At 42.3% G+C, this 14,537-nt stretch overlaps 1 protein-coding gene across 4 annotated transcripts in view; it reads left to right on the top strand.

The window, feature by feature from the left end:
* Window positions 1-14,537, top strand: part of DOCK4 (dedicator of cytokinesis 4) — a 422,511-nt gene that overhangs the window by 175,957 nt on the left and 232,017 nt on the right. For all 4 annotated transcript variants that reach the window (XM_030549017.1, XM_030549015.1, XM_030549016.1 and 1 more), the window contains exons 7-8: window positions 5,876-5,960; window positions 9,686-9,837. In XM_030549017.1, the coding sequence (XP_030404877.1) occupies window positions 5,876-5,960; window positions 9,686-9,837 (237 nt within the window). The remainder of the gene's footprint in view (window positions 1-5,875; window positions 5,961-9,685; window positions 9,838-14,537) is intronic.

Raw genomic sequence — 14,537 nt, 5'->3', positions numbered from 1 at the left:
AATGTGGCTTTAACTTTTCCAGATACAGTTCATGCTGATCTTGACACTATCTTGCACAGTTTGAAAGGCCAGCAAGCTCATCTCTATTCCAGACACGCTGCACGTAGGAAAAGTAAACACAATAGGCTACTCTCGACTCAATATTACTTTTGAAAACGGCAGCACAGATTAAAAGCACATTGGCGCTTGCATTCAAAATCAAGACTTACTTGATATCCTATTCTTGTAGCTGGCAATGGGGCATAAGGCTCTTGTGACTCTTTTCTAGAGAAGTGCCAACTGTTGTCTCCTGGCTTGGGCCATGTTTGGCAGCTGAACAGCACAGATGCCAGAAAATGAAGTGTATTCCTAGAGTGACGACATCTGTATATGTATCTAGCTTTTGCCTCTAGCTTTGCAGCATGATTTTGAAAAGCTGAGATTGTGGAGGAGAGGGAAGAAGACAGACGGCACTGAGATTAACCTGCAGCTGACTTGTCATACATTACTTGTCTTTTGCAGCTGTCTTAATTACAAGGACTTTCTAGTCTGATTTTTTTTGGAAGTGGTGAGCCACATGTACTCCTGTTAAAGTCAGCAGGAGCTGTGACTGCTCAACACCTCTGAAAATCAGGCCACTCGTTTCTGAAGCGGTGTGTCAATTTCCTCTATAAACAACTGGTCATTGGACAGCTTTTCTGCCATTATGTTTGTTCTTTTCGTGAGCCATGAGGAATGAGTATGGTCTGACTTGTAATTATTATGTGAGAACATAAAGCCTGATCCAAAACCCTTTGAAGTCAATGGGAGTTTTTCCAATGACTACAGTGGATTAAGATGAGATCCATACTTCGGAGAATTCGAAAGAAGATAAAGTGCACAAGTGATGCTTCTCAGGATAAGGGATTTGAAAGATTAATTAAAAATACAGTAAAAGGGGGCAAAACAGAGAAAATAATTAACAGAATTGGGGAGAAGGAGTAAGGAAGGAAAAATGAATCCTGATTTGCAGGTGGAATCTTCTTCCTTGCCAGATCATTCCCAAATAAATTATTGATTTTTTTCCCCATTGACATAATTTCCTGTTACTCTTCTTTACCTGTCTATATTCCATCTTCTTCACTTCCCCTTCTATTTCTCAAGCTAATGGTGTGTCAGCTCCTTGCCTCACCAGCAAACTTCTCAAGACTGCCAGTCTTCAGCTTGCCTTGCAGATAACGTTCCTGAGTTTCCCGGAAACATGTCCATAACATCCAGCCCCTGTCACTTGTCACTCATAGAAATTACCAGGTTTGCTTCCTCCAAAGAGAGAGTGCACACACCAGCCTGTTAGTCTAGCCAAGGACACACACTTGGGGGCATTCTGTGCCCCAAAAAATAAAAAAATAAAAACTGCGCCAAAAAAATAAAAATTCTGCACTCAATATTTTAAAATTCTGCAAATTTTATTTGTCAAAATAACACTACATAATCATGCCAATTTGTTATTTTGGTAATTTATGTCAAAATACCTGTCAGCAAGTATGTCTGTAACAAAACAGACAGACACAAAAATTTCCCGAGGAATACAGAGTTAAAGAAATCCCTGTGATAACCCAGTTGCTGTTTCTCTACTCCTTTTCCACCTTGCCCCCAGCTGGGGCCAGATACCCCCTCTCCCCAGAGCCCACCTGCGGGGCCTCCCCAACCAATAAACCCGAACCCTTCTCCCCAGAGTCCAACTGTGTGGGCCTCCCAGCCCAGATACCCACCCCTCATTCCCCCCCAAGAGCTCAGCCATGGGTCCCTCTGGCCCAGATACCCCCACCCCTTCCCCACCCAGCCTCCCTTCCCCCCACAGCCCAGGGATCCAGATGGAGAAACAGCCTAATGCTCTGTGCCAGGCTTGCACGGAGTTTCCTGTGCACCATCGTCTCCTTCCTTCAGGGCATTCTGGGAACTGCAGCTGCCAGGAAACTTCTCGCTCCCTCCCCCTCCCTGCAGCAGTGTCTTCTATGTGCAAGCTGGGCTCTGCCAAGTCCACTGACCCCTAATGGTGGCCAGCAGTACTGCAGCCGATTTTTGTGGGAGAAAGGAAATTCTGCATGCACAATGTTAATTTCTTCAAAATTCTGCATTGTGCAGTGGCACAGAATTCCCACAAAAGTATCACATCAAGCTTCTGCCATTTCCAGCCCCACAGGTAGGTGGATCCACCATTGACAGACTCAGAGGGTGCTGATCCCTTTGTTCCTTAAGTGATGGATAGAAAAGGAGTTCTCTTTCTTTCTTTTTACAGGTTGGAAAATCTTTGAAATGTATTCTTTAAAAAGTAAACCCAGACACAGTCCCTCTCCCCTGCTGCAAATTCTTTGGGGTGCAAGCTCCACCCCTCTTCTTCATCATCTGGTCAGCTTGCTTTCTTGATTCTCTTGATCACTTTGTTTATCTTAGAGGCAAATGTACTTTCATTTCCCTTTGCTTGTAATCAAGCCATGCTGTTTTCTTATCCGCCTGTTAGCTTGATACATGCAGACAGGTAAATTCCTTTGTCTAGGGCAGGCTTGTTTTATCAACTGCCTCCAAAAGATATTTTCAGAACTTATTTCTAGCGCGCGCGCACACCCACCCTTCTTTCTGCACAACCCATACATACAATCACACAACGATATTCATGACCATAGAAGATTAGGGTTGGAAGAGACCTCAGGAGGTCACCAGCATGTCACCAGTTTTCATATGATACCTTACAAAACACTAATTGACTAGTTATTCTGACAACATTGTGGTTGGATGTGCCCTTTGCTGGTCACAGTGTCCTATGTCTGGCAGTGGTCTGTACCATGTTCTATAGGAAGCCTTCTCAGTTACATATCCAGATAGTTATATAATCCTGTACATCTATAGTTGGGAAGTTCTTCTTGACCTTCTAAAGACATCAGCTTGCACTTTGACATACAGTATGTGATTTGAATAGTTAGGTAACTCGAACTTGCATAGTGCACATGCTTTTACTAGGCATAAAAATAATCAAATCCTTTGAAGCTTATAGCTACAATACACTCTATAGCAGTTGATTCCTTTATTTACCAATCTAGCATACCCTACAGAGTTATGTTCTTTCTCCCACCCATTTTCTGCCCCAACAAGGCACATACGGAGATAGAAAGGAAAAAAGAGGGCAATATCAGCATCTATGTATATGCAGTTCTTGATGCCACTGCTGAAAATGCCAGTATGGGTGTCAATTGTGATAGTGAGTTTTATAATGGGAACATCTGTTCACTGAAAACTGGACAAACTACCAAACTTGGACTAGATTTGAACAAGTGACTTAAAAGTCTAAAGCTCCATATTTCATTATCGGAACTTAAGCCTTCTGGTTACACCTATCTTCTTTCTTTTCATATTTAGCCTCTTTAGAATCATTATCTCTATTTGAAAGCTAAAAAGTTTGATTTATTAGCTTGGATACTTAGGGAAAATTAAGACTTGGCCAGCAGAGGGTTCATTGTGAGGTCAAGGACCCAGCGCACACATTCAGAGGCAGATTTATCATTTGGATGCAGGTTTGGGGAGAGCAAGTCAGGGACCAGCTATAACAACCATCAGAAGGACCAGCCTCAGAGGAGGCAAGATGAGAGTAGGGCTGTAGCATCGCTTCACTTCCCCTTCACTTCATATCAGTAGGCCTACTGCTATACCTGTGCAACGGGGGTTCCAAATCCTGCTGACCAATATCCTTGTGTAGGTGTAGCCAGTGTAAAAGACCTGCGGTATGGCCACAGCTCGCCAGGTCAGCAGACTCAGGCTCGTGGGGTTGGGGCTGCAGGGCTAAAAATTGCTGTGTAGACATTCAGGCTCCAACCTGGCAGGGTCCCAGAGCTCAGGCTCCAGCTCGAACCCAAATGTCTACACAGCAATTTTTCAGCCCCAGGGCCTGAGCCAGCTGACCCAGGCCAGCCATGGGCTTCTTAGCTAGGTGTAGATGTGCCCCCTGTGGCCTCCATAATAAGCCTAACTGAACCCATGATTTTGTATTTCAGTGATGTGTGTACATAATTCCCATTAATGACAGAAACCCTTTATGCGGGTGGACATAAGTCACTGTGTTTGTCCCCCACACTCCTTTTCTTACGAACAAGGGTAGTGCTTCACATCTATATTGGGTGATGGAGAAAGAACTCTGAATTCCATTTCACTTGACAATACTTCATTTGTTGTTGTTGATCTTCCAAACCTTTTAAATGTAAGTGAATCTTGTCTTCCTTTCATAAGGGCGCCTTCAACTTTCATTATTGAACTTTGCAGCCATTTCAGTCTTGATAGGATTTCTCTTATGCTTAGAGTTTATTGATTACTTAATATTGCAATGTGTGAGAAGTTAAATTCCCACTGAGTGTAAGAGTACGATGAATAATGCTTTTTAGTTTTCTCTAAATGCCAGATTAACGTGTAGTTTAAGACCTTAAATAGAAGTATAAAAATATTGAGAATAATAAAGTTGTGTAAAATACAGCATTTATTTTTAAAAAACATTTAATACAAACTAGTAAGTCCACAGAAAACATAACCAGGCAACATTTTGTATAGCAATGCTGGATCTACTTAATAGTTAGCACATGAATAAAATGAAAAACTTCACACAGTGGTCACAATTAAAACATTTCTGTGATTTGAGAGATATTAACATTTCTCATTTTAAGTACAGGGAATAGCTGACAAACTGGAATAATCTTTAAAGTACAGCCACTGTATATGATTATATCTTGCTTCAGATTGAGAATTCTTTTGTCAGTATATCTTTTGCTAGTAGATACCAATGTTCTGGTAAAACAGTGATTTTTTTTTTCTTGCCACATATAAACAAATTTTTAAAATGTAGCAGAATATGAATTCCCATTAATTAGTCAAAAAAATGTTGGTGATACCCTGGATGTGCCACAACCTTTCATTGTTATTTTTTCCTCTGTAAGTGTAACAGATTTTAGTACTTTCTGCTCTGTTGTCTGACATAATGTGTACTTTAAAACATCTTCCAATGGATATTATTCTTAAGGAAACCACCTGCTTTGGAGAGTGAACGTGTGTATGTTTTCTTTCATTAACTTGAAAAAAGATAGAAATAAGTAAAAGTGTTAGTTTTATAAATTCTTTTATTTTCAGTTTTCCCCAGTGCGCTATTGTTGCTATTCCCGACAGAGCCAGCGCTGCATACTTTGAAAGTACTTTAGCTCTGAAATAAAATGTCGGGACAGATTTGTAGGCGGTCAGACCTAGTAGTCAGAATTTGACTGCCAAAGTCAAGGGGCAAAACCGGATCAAAACAAGGAACCAGGGCCAAACATCAGAACCAAAGTCAAAGTCCAAATGCCAGAGCCAGAGGTCGAGACAGAGTCAGAGCCAGGAATCAGAGCCAAGGGTCAGAACTAGATTACCAGGAGTTAGGGAAAGCAAGAGCAGGGGTGATTCTGAGGCAGCAGTAAGATTGGGACAGGATTTTTTTTCTGTTTATTTAGGTTTCCATCTGACTTGACATTACAAGTCACCTCAAAGTGTGCTATCTGCACAAGAGTCAGGCTGGAAGCATGAAATATAAATTAACAATATTATGTAATTCTAAAAGCTGTGGTGGAACATATCCCAGTGTAAATGTTACACAGCAAAAGGGAGGGAGAAGTTATCAATTAACTTATAACTAATTAGGTAACTAGACAAAATGGTTTCTAAAATAAATATTAGTGGCTGGTTGGAATCCATGCACAATATTAAACGCTGTTTCCATCAAAATTCTAATATGGGGGAAACAATGAGTTCAAAATATGCACAAGCAAATATGTAAAGTAAGAGTCCTTAAATATAATTTTTTCATGTGCCCTGGAATCTCTCTCCATTATTTCCATATTCTCATTTACAGGCAATTGGGGCTAGACTTGGTTCCAAGAAAAGAATATGCTATGGTGGATCCTGATGAGATCAGTATTACAGAACTGTATAGGCTGGTAAGTAGATGGCAACTGTGCTTTCCCGGGGCACCCAGGGTTGCGAGAGCCCTTGCTACCGCTTACCCTTAGCATGAGGAAGCCTTGTCTGTGCCTGATGGGGTCAGATTCCCAAATCCACTGGACATGGGCAACACAAAGACCCCCCTTTAGGCCTCTGCAGGCCCTGCTGTCTCTCCACAGGTTAGCCATTGGCACACTCCAGTGCTTGAGCCCTCCAAGTGTGTACCTGGAGCATCCTACCCCATGTCTATTGGACACTTGCAGTATTTACAGATTCACTGCTTCCAAAGAAGCAGTATGCGCCAGCTTACCGGTTCCACTTCAGATCACTGCCTGTTATAAACATATCAGAGCACTTACTTTATTTCACTATAAACATGTCTAAGTTTATTTAACAAAGCTAGAGATTCAAGTAGTAGCAAATAGAAATATTGGGAACAAATGGTTACATAATAAATAAAATCATAACTTGCATTCTAGACTTCAGACTTAATTAACAAGATAGTCTTGTGCAGGGGTCAGCAATGTGTCCGTACACAGACACAAGTGTCCACTCTAAAAAATTAGAGGTCCATGGAGGGCGCTCATGGGCGGGTCCCCGCAAGCAGGTACCTGTCCCTGCTGTTGTTGACAGAGGGATGGCCAGGCAGCTCTGCATGCTGCCTACGTTCCCCCCCTCCCTGAGTGCTGACTCCACGACTCCCGCCCATTGGCTGAGAACTGCAGCTAATGGGAGCTGCGGGGACAGCAGTTGCGGATGGGGCAGTATGCAGAGCTGCCTGGCCATGCCTCCACATAGGAGCCAGAGGGGGGACATGGCTCTACTTCTGGGAGCTACTTGAGGTAAGTGCTGCATGGAGCTTGCATAACCTCCACCTTCCTGCCCCAGTCCTGATCCCCCTCCCACCCTCCGAACCCCTTGGTCCCAACCTGGAGCACCCTCCTACACTCCAAATCCATCAGCTCGACCCCAGAGCCTGCACCCCCATCTGGAGCCCTCCCCCCCTCCCCCCCCAACACCCTGCCCCACCCTGGAGCCCCCTTCAGCACTCCAAACCTTCAGTCTCAGCCCAAAGCCCTCTTCTGCACCCTAAATCCCTCATCCACAGACCCACACAAGAGCCTTCACCCCCAGCTGAAGTCCTCCCACACCCCCACACACATCCCAAACCCCTGCTCCAGCCCAGAGCCCTCCCGCTGCCCCTCCAATGTCCGTCACTGAGTCAAGTAATTTCGTCAAGTGTCCGTCACACAACATGGTGGTGCTGACCCTTGTTCTTGTGTCTTGTAGAGTAATGCTCACCCAAAATCCTTGCAGTGCTTTATAGCCTGGCTGGCTGTGACCCTGTTTTCATGAGAAAAAATTCTGTCAATTTGTCTCCTCCAAGGACTTTGTGTATCCCCTTGTACTCCAAGAAAAAACACATTCCTTAGTTTTTATTCATAAATCAGATACCCCATTCCTTGCTGTTGGTTTATTCCTGTACATTTTGTCTCCTGTAGATTTCGCAATCTCTCAGCCCACCCTGGCTCCGTATGCAGTATGCTTTTTGAGGCGTATAATACACAAAAGTCCAGACAGGGAGATAGTTGTCCATTGCCTCCTGTCTGAAAGGAACATATCCAAAGTGTGTTGCTTCCTGGTGACTGCCTTAATTCCAGGACCTTAAGAACATAATTTTTAGTATAGATACATAACTCCTTAAATATTATCTGTATATACATTTCACAATGATCATGATGACCAGTGGGCTATTGGCTCTCGGTAGAGATTTCACATTCTGCCCTTTGGTGAACTGTTACGTGAATATCGCTCCCAGAGGATCTCTATAAAACCCAATGCACCTCCTGTGTCCTATGAGAGTTCAAAATAAAATAGAATCTAGTATCTGAGTCAGTATATTTCTATTGATAAGATAATGGAATTTGTCTGGATATCGGAAATTTCTTTGGGGCTATTTTGATGAGTCTGTAGTTCTGAAAGATGCTTTCATTTGAGTTAAACTTTCTACTGACTGTGTGTGTGTGTGTGTGTGTGTGTGTGTGTGTGCGCGCGCGTGCGCGCTCACTCCACATGTTATGTGGATTTGATATATCATCAGTGAAACCATTACAGTTCTGGAATGGTTCCATAAAAGCTTAATCATGAGTAAAAGCATATGAGATGCTTTCTTTCATACTGTAACTGGGCCCTCAGTTGCATTAGGCTATGCCAAGATTAATGGAATTGTAATAATATATCCATTGTATGAGTATTGTCACTCTTAATCATATTGGATTGTGGGATCTCTTCAGCTAATATAACAACATGGATGTCAATAAAGCTGTATGAGACAACGCTCATTTCGGCTTCTCTGGACGCAGAATGATCGATTTTATTTTATGGGAAATTATCATAAATATTTTTCAAGGGGCCTGATCCATAGAAACTCCATTGAAGTGAATGGAAAGACTCCAATTGATTTCAGTAGGATTTGGATATGACCTATGGTAATGTTAAATTGCTACAGTAATATAGAACAGAGTCTTCTCTGCTTAAGTTTAAAAACTTTTTTTAAACTAAGTTTTACTCTTGTTAACACAAATGTATTTGAATAATTAACCTGGGCCATAGAATAAAGCACAGATGAGAAGATAGGGCCCATATAAATGTGAGCTGGCATATTTACATTTGCTAATATTCTTTTTTTACTATACATTCTGATTGTCATTTGACTTGACATTACAGATCACCTGTTTCATTGTGGTGTCAGTTAAGTATTTGGGTTACGTGTTGAAAACACTGGGTTAGTCTTTCTCAATGTTCAAAACTGTATGTAGTATTACAGAATCATATTTGGACACTTAATATGAAATATTTTTCTAATTATGTAGAAAGGAAACTAATCAAGTGAAGAAAAATGAAAAATACAATTAAGTGGAAAAATGCTGACTACTTCATAAGTTTAGCTAAATTAGATAAGAAGAATAAAAGAAATAAAATTAGATATTGCTAACGTGGGCTACCTTACTAAAATTAGTGATCAGCTAAGAAATATAAATTTTAAAAATAAAAGAGAGAGAAAAGCAAAAGATGTTGCTTACATTGAGAATTAAGTACTTTGGAAGTGTCAGCATTTAAAATTGTTTCTTTTAATCAAAATGTAAGAGACAAAAATAGTACTACTTGATTTTTTTTTTTTGATCCCGGGTTCCATTACAATGGTCAAACTATAAACTGATAAATGAGGTTTTTAAGGAAAAAAAGCAACTGACGTAAAGAGCAGTCTAGCACAGATTATGCTATGTGGAAGTGAACCTTTTGGTTTTAGAATAATAACTACAAAGCAACTATATAGTTTATTTTAAAGCTTTTTCGGGAGCAATTCTTTAAACCAGATTTTAAATCAAGTGTGGGTACATACCTGCTTAAGGTGGTTTTGGGTTCTGGTGGTTAGAAGAAGGAGCTGGAAGGTTGGGGTTAATAGATCTAACAGTCCCAATTGAGCCAGTGGGTGACCCTGATTAAGTCACACCAGCACCTTATGCCTCTTATCTGGGAAATAGATGAAAATCAGTTGGCTCATTGCAGAACAGGTGCTACATCTAAAATGAGGGGTTTGGGATTAAGAAATTACCCCACATTTAGAATTTTTAACTAGTACTATTTTAATATATTAGACTTTTTTTATAAATATTTGAACCTCCTGATACATGTGGTGGTTGTTGATGCTAATATGTAGATGGAGCATCGTCATCGAAAGAAAGACACTCCTATCCCAGCAAGCAGCCACCATCTTTTTGTGCAGATGAAGAGTCTGATGTGCTCCAATCTGGGAGAGGAACTGGAAGTTATCTTCTCACTGTTTGATAGTAAAGAGAATCGACCAATCAGGTAATAACATCAGTTTTCATGTAAATATTTCAAAACCACAGTTCAGAAAGACTTAGATTAGTGTGTTCCATGAATCTTACATGGTGGAGATAGTGATACTTTTAGGACTCGTCCACACAGTGCGGCAGTGCTGACTATGGGGATGTGATTTCTAAAGTGCACTGATGCCTTACGCCATGGGCACTGACTCCGTGGGTGCTCCCCATGGCCCCACCCTCTGTTCCAGCTCACCACCTCCTCCTCTGCCTCCTCCCTGAGCATGCTGCCACATCCTGCCTCTTCCTCCTCCCTCCCAGCACTTGTGCCACGAAACAGCTGTTTCGCGGGGCAGGGAGGGAGGGGGAATGTGGTGCGCTGGGGGAAGAGGTGGGGCTGGGGTGGGGATTTGGGGAAGGGATTGGAATGGGGGTGGGGTCAGGGGCGAGGAAAGGGTGAGGTCGGGGGGCAGAGGCAAGCTCCCACCAGTGCCCGAGAAAGTTGGCATCTATGCATTACACATTGATTGGTCCATATACACCTTGCTGATGTGCACTAGTTCAGGGGCTCCCTTTTCTTCCTGAGGCCCCCCCCGCCACACTATAAAGACTCGGCCCACCTGTATCACAGTAATTGGATTTTTGAATATAAAAGCCAGGGCTGGCATTAGGGGGTAACAAGCATGGCAGTTGCCTGAGGCCCCATGCCACATGGGCCCCCGCAAAGCTACATTGCTTAGGCTTTAGCTTCAGTCCCAGGTGGCAGGGCTAAGGGCGCTGGGCTTCAGCCCCATGTGGTGGGGCTTTGGCTTTCTGCCCAGAGTCCCAGTGAGTCCAACACTCACCCTGCTTGGTGGACCCCATTATGACATTGCACTCTATAGGATTTTATAAAAATATGCTAATGAGCAAATGTAAGGTAACTGGAATATGCTTTATGCAAAAGGTCTCTTGTAAGGTACCATTACAAGCTTATAATCTACTGAGTGTGGTCATCCTATTGGTATAAATGTATCACTCTTGTATCTGAAACTAGAAATATGAAATATAACTCTTGAGGGCCTATTGTAATTATGTAAAGTGTGGGCCATTAATGGTTGTTTGGAATCTTGATGGCTCCCATCAACCAGGACAATTGACTATGGATGGCTCTGTTTGCATGCAAGCCTTCCTGTAAATCAGGCTGGGAGGAATGAAGGCTTGGGGTCTTACAGTGACATGTGATCATGTCACCTGAACTGGAATCCATCTTTAACCTGGGGGAGGGAACCAGAGGAACAGAGGATTCCCGCCTTATGCAAAAGATATATAAATGGATGGAAGAGAACAAAGGGGGCCATCATGAGGAATCCCCTAGTTACCACCTGAGCTGGAACAAGAGCTGTACCAGGGGAAAGTATTGTGCCCAGGCCTGGAAGATGTCCAGTCTGAGGAAACAACTTACTGAAGCATCTCTAAGGGTGAGATTATCTGTATTCAGTTTGATTAGACATAGATTTGCATGTTTTATTTTATTTTGCTTGGTGACTTACTTTGTTCTGTCTGTCACTAATTGGAACCACTTAAATCCTACTTTCTGTATTTAATAAAATCACTTTTTACTTATTAATTAACCCAGAGTATGTGTTAATACCTGGGTGGGCAAACAGGTGTGCATATTTCTCTATCAGTGTTATAGAGGGTGAACAGTTTGAGTTTATCCTGCATAAGCTTTATGTAGGATAAAACAGATTTATTTGGGTTTAGACCCCAATGGGAGTATTAAAGACAAGAACACTTATGTAAGGTGCTTTCAGGTAAGCCTGCAGCTGTTTGGGGACATGATTCAGACCTGGGTCTGGGTTTGCAGTAGGCTAGCGAGTCTGGCTCAAACCGGGCAGGGCACTCAAGTCCTAAGATGACGGAGCAGGAAAGCAGGGGCAGAAGTAGTCTTGGCACATCAGGTGGCAGCTTCCATGGGGGGTTCTGTGATCCAATCGGTCACACCGATGAAATCTGCTTGCAGCACCCCCTAGGGGGCCCCAGACCTCTGGTTGAGAACCTCTGCCCCAGTTGATTCTCAGACTAATTAATGCACAACATGTTAGTGAAGTTTAGAAATAACAGCCCTGTAGTGTGCTGCACCCCACTGTGTAAACAAGCCCTTAATTATATTTTCAGAAACAGGTATAGGATGGCCTTGGTTATTAGAGGAGCATTAGTAACCTCTGTAATACTCGGAAATGTAGTTTCAAATTAATATTTCTTTTATCCACCAAGTTCTTCACTTTTTTCAAATATTATTTTGTTTTTGTGTGAGAGGTTGAAGGTGTGTGCCCCATGTGGATGTTTGCACATATACTGAGTGTTTACTTTGTAATGTGGAGGTCATTTTTAGCTGCTCCTTCTCTTCCAGCATTCAGGTTGCATCCGTGTTTTGCTTCCACTTTCTCCATAATGTTTCTAAGATCCATATGCTTTATGTTCAGACAGCCAAAATTCTGTCCAGATCTTATCTCCTGTTTTGCTTACTGTAACCGTCTGTGGACTTCTTAATAGCCAGGCCATCCCTTTCCAGTTGATACAAAATACAGCTTCTAAAGTCATCCTCCTTGCTCATCGCTGTGACAGTATCATCTTCCCCCTTCCACTTGCAAAACTGGCTTCTATAGTTCTGTGGGGCTCGTATATTTTAATTCCCTATGTTTTGTTTTTTAGTCACCTTTTGAATCTGGATCATCAGTTTCACCAGTACTGGTAGTGCTGGGCCCCAGACAGCAAACATGTGCTGTATGTTTCTCAGAAGGACATAAGAGAACTGTTGTGTTGTGGGCAAGATGGGGAGGAGCAAGAGATGGGGGTAGAGCCATGGAAGTGTTGTATGGTGCTCACCCCCATCCTCTGCACTCCTCTGGACAGGAGAGAAAATAGTGGGAGATAGGATCATGCTGCATTTTGTCCACACTCAACGTATGTGAGCATAGGGAGGGGAGCCCAGTGTGCAAGAGTCTCAAGGGTCTGATCTGATAGGCAGTGTTTCGAGGACGTTGGGAATGTGAAATCATGTAATGCTTCCTGCTCTCCTGGGTATAGACGGAGTGTAGGATAGAAGTGGGAAATGTCTTTCGGGAGAGAAGGAATTTTGAGACCAGACCTCAGGGTAGACAGATCTTAGGTAAGATGGCACAAGACCTCAGAAAGAGTTAAATAAGTCACTGGTATGGGATCATTAATAGGATGATAGTTGTTAGTAGTGTGAAAGCAAATGGTGTTAAATGAAATCTGTGAGAATCTTTTCATTCATGGCCGAGGGCATGTTTTGGATCAAGTGGAAATCATGACAGAATTTGACAAAATGACATCTGACCATTTTTGGTAGAAAAAGGGAGATGTCGGCCCGCTATTTTGGAGGAAAACCACCTAGAATAAATTGATTCCTGTTGCTAGTGAAATCGCACAAACATTTGTTACTAGGATCATAACTGCTAGGTACTATTATGTAATCCTAGACAACACATCTGACATTAGTCACCTAAAACAGTTTACTGTCATATTGAGAATTGCGGTCATCTGTGAGTAGGAGACATCAAGGAATATTTTCTGGAATTAATTCCAATGAATGGCAGAACAGGTGAAGGGTTAATTGAGAGAGAGCTTCAGAACTTGAAGGAGCATAATTTAGGACTGCTGAAGGCAAGGGTATGGCAGGAGTAGTATGAAAAGCAAGTAACTGAAATGCTTTTGTGTGAGCATGCACATCTTCTAGGGTTATCTGCAACCCATGTGCCTGCCATGATCTGAACCAAGTTGTTATTGACAGTCCATTCCTCAGAAATTGTGGAGTTGCTCTATAGCTGTTTAGAGTAGCTTTACAATCTGTGCTTTCTCATCACCTCACTGGCAAATCTTAAAGCATGTTGCCATGACTCCAAAATAGCTTCCTGGAGCATAGTAGGAAAGCAGGGTGAACTCTGTGAAAGCAGTTTCCTATGCATTGAAGCTTTTTTTGAGATGCACTACTAAAGAATGCTGAAAATATTGAAACCAGTAGAGCATGAACTCCTTGTAGATGTTGCCAAACTGGTAAATGAAATATCAGTACTATACAATGTTCCCTCTAATTTTTTTTCCTCCATGTCGGAATGAATTTTGTTGTGTGCACCAATATTGAGGTAATGTGTGGATGTGCGCCACCAGTAGAAACAGAAAAACCTAGATATAGTATATATTTTTTAAAAGTTATCAAAGGGATAATTACTAGCATTTTAGAACTCACTACTCCAAGAATTAAATTTAAGTACAAGAGAGAAATAAAAATTATGAAATGCATAGACCAGTCAAAAACTAAAATAACTCACTTTGAATAAAATTACAGAGAGTATATGTGAATTGCAAGAAGTACCAAGAAGTAACAACAACAATAAAAGTATGTGTTGGGAGGTGAGTGTGAAAGACTGTGTGAGTGAGTGTGAGTGAGAGACACACAGAGACTGTGTGTGTGTGTGTGTGTGTGTGTGTGTGTGTGTGTGTGTGTGTGTGTGTGTGTGTGTGTGTGTGTGTGTGTGTGTGTGTGTGTGTGTGTGAGAGAGAGAGAGGGAGAGAGAGAGCGTGTGCACTAGCTGCTAGGGAAGTCTGAGAGACTGTGCACTCACTCACCAGGCTCGTTCAGACCTCAGATCGCTGCAGCTCCCCTGATCCTGAGCCCTGTCCCTCTCCCCAGCTCTGCAGAGATGGGATATGTGGACA

The sequence above is a fragment of the Gopherus evgoodei genome, chromosome 1, assembly GCF_007399415.2.
Source record: "Gopherus evgoodei ecotype Sinaloan lineage chromosome 1, rGopEvg1_v1.p, whole genome shotgun sequence".
Taxonomy (NCBI): Eukaryota; Metazoa; Chordata; order Testudines; family Testudinidae; genus Gopherus; species Gopherus evgoodei.
Note: the sequence above shows the minus strand (reverse complement) of the source record. Positions and strands in the feature narration are given on the sequence as shown.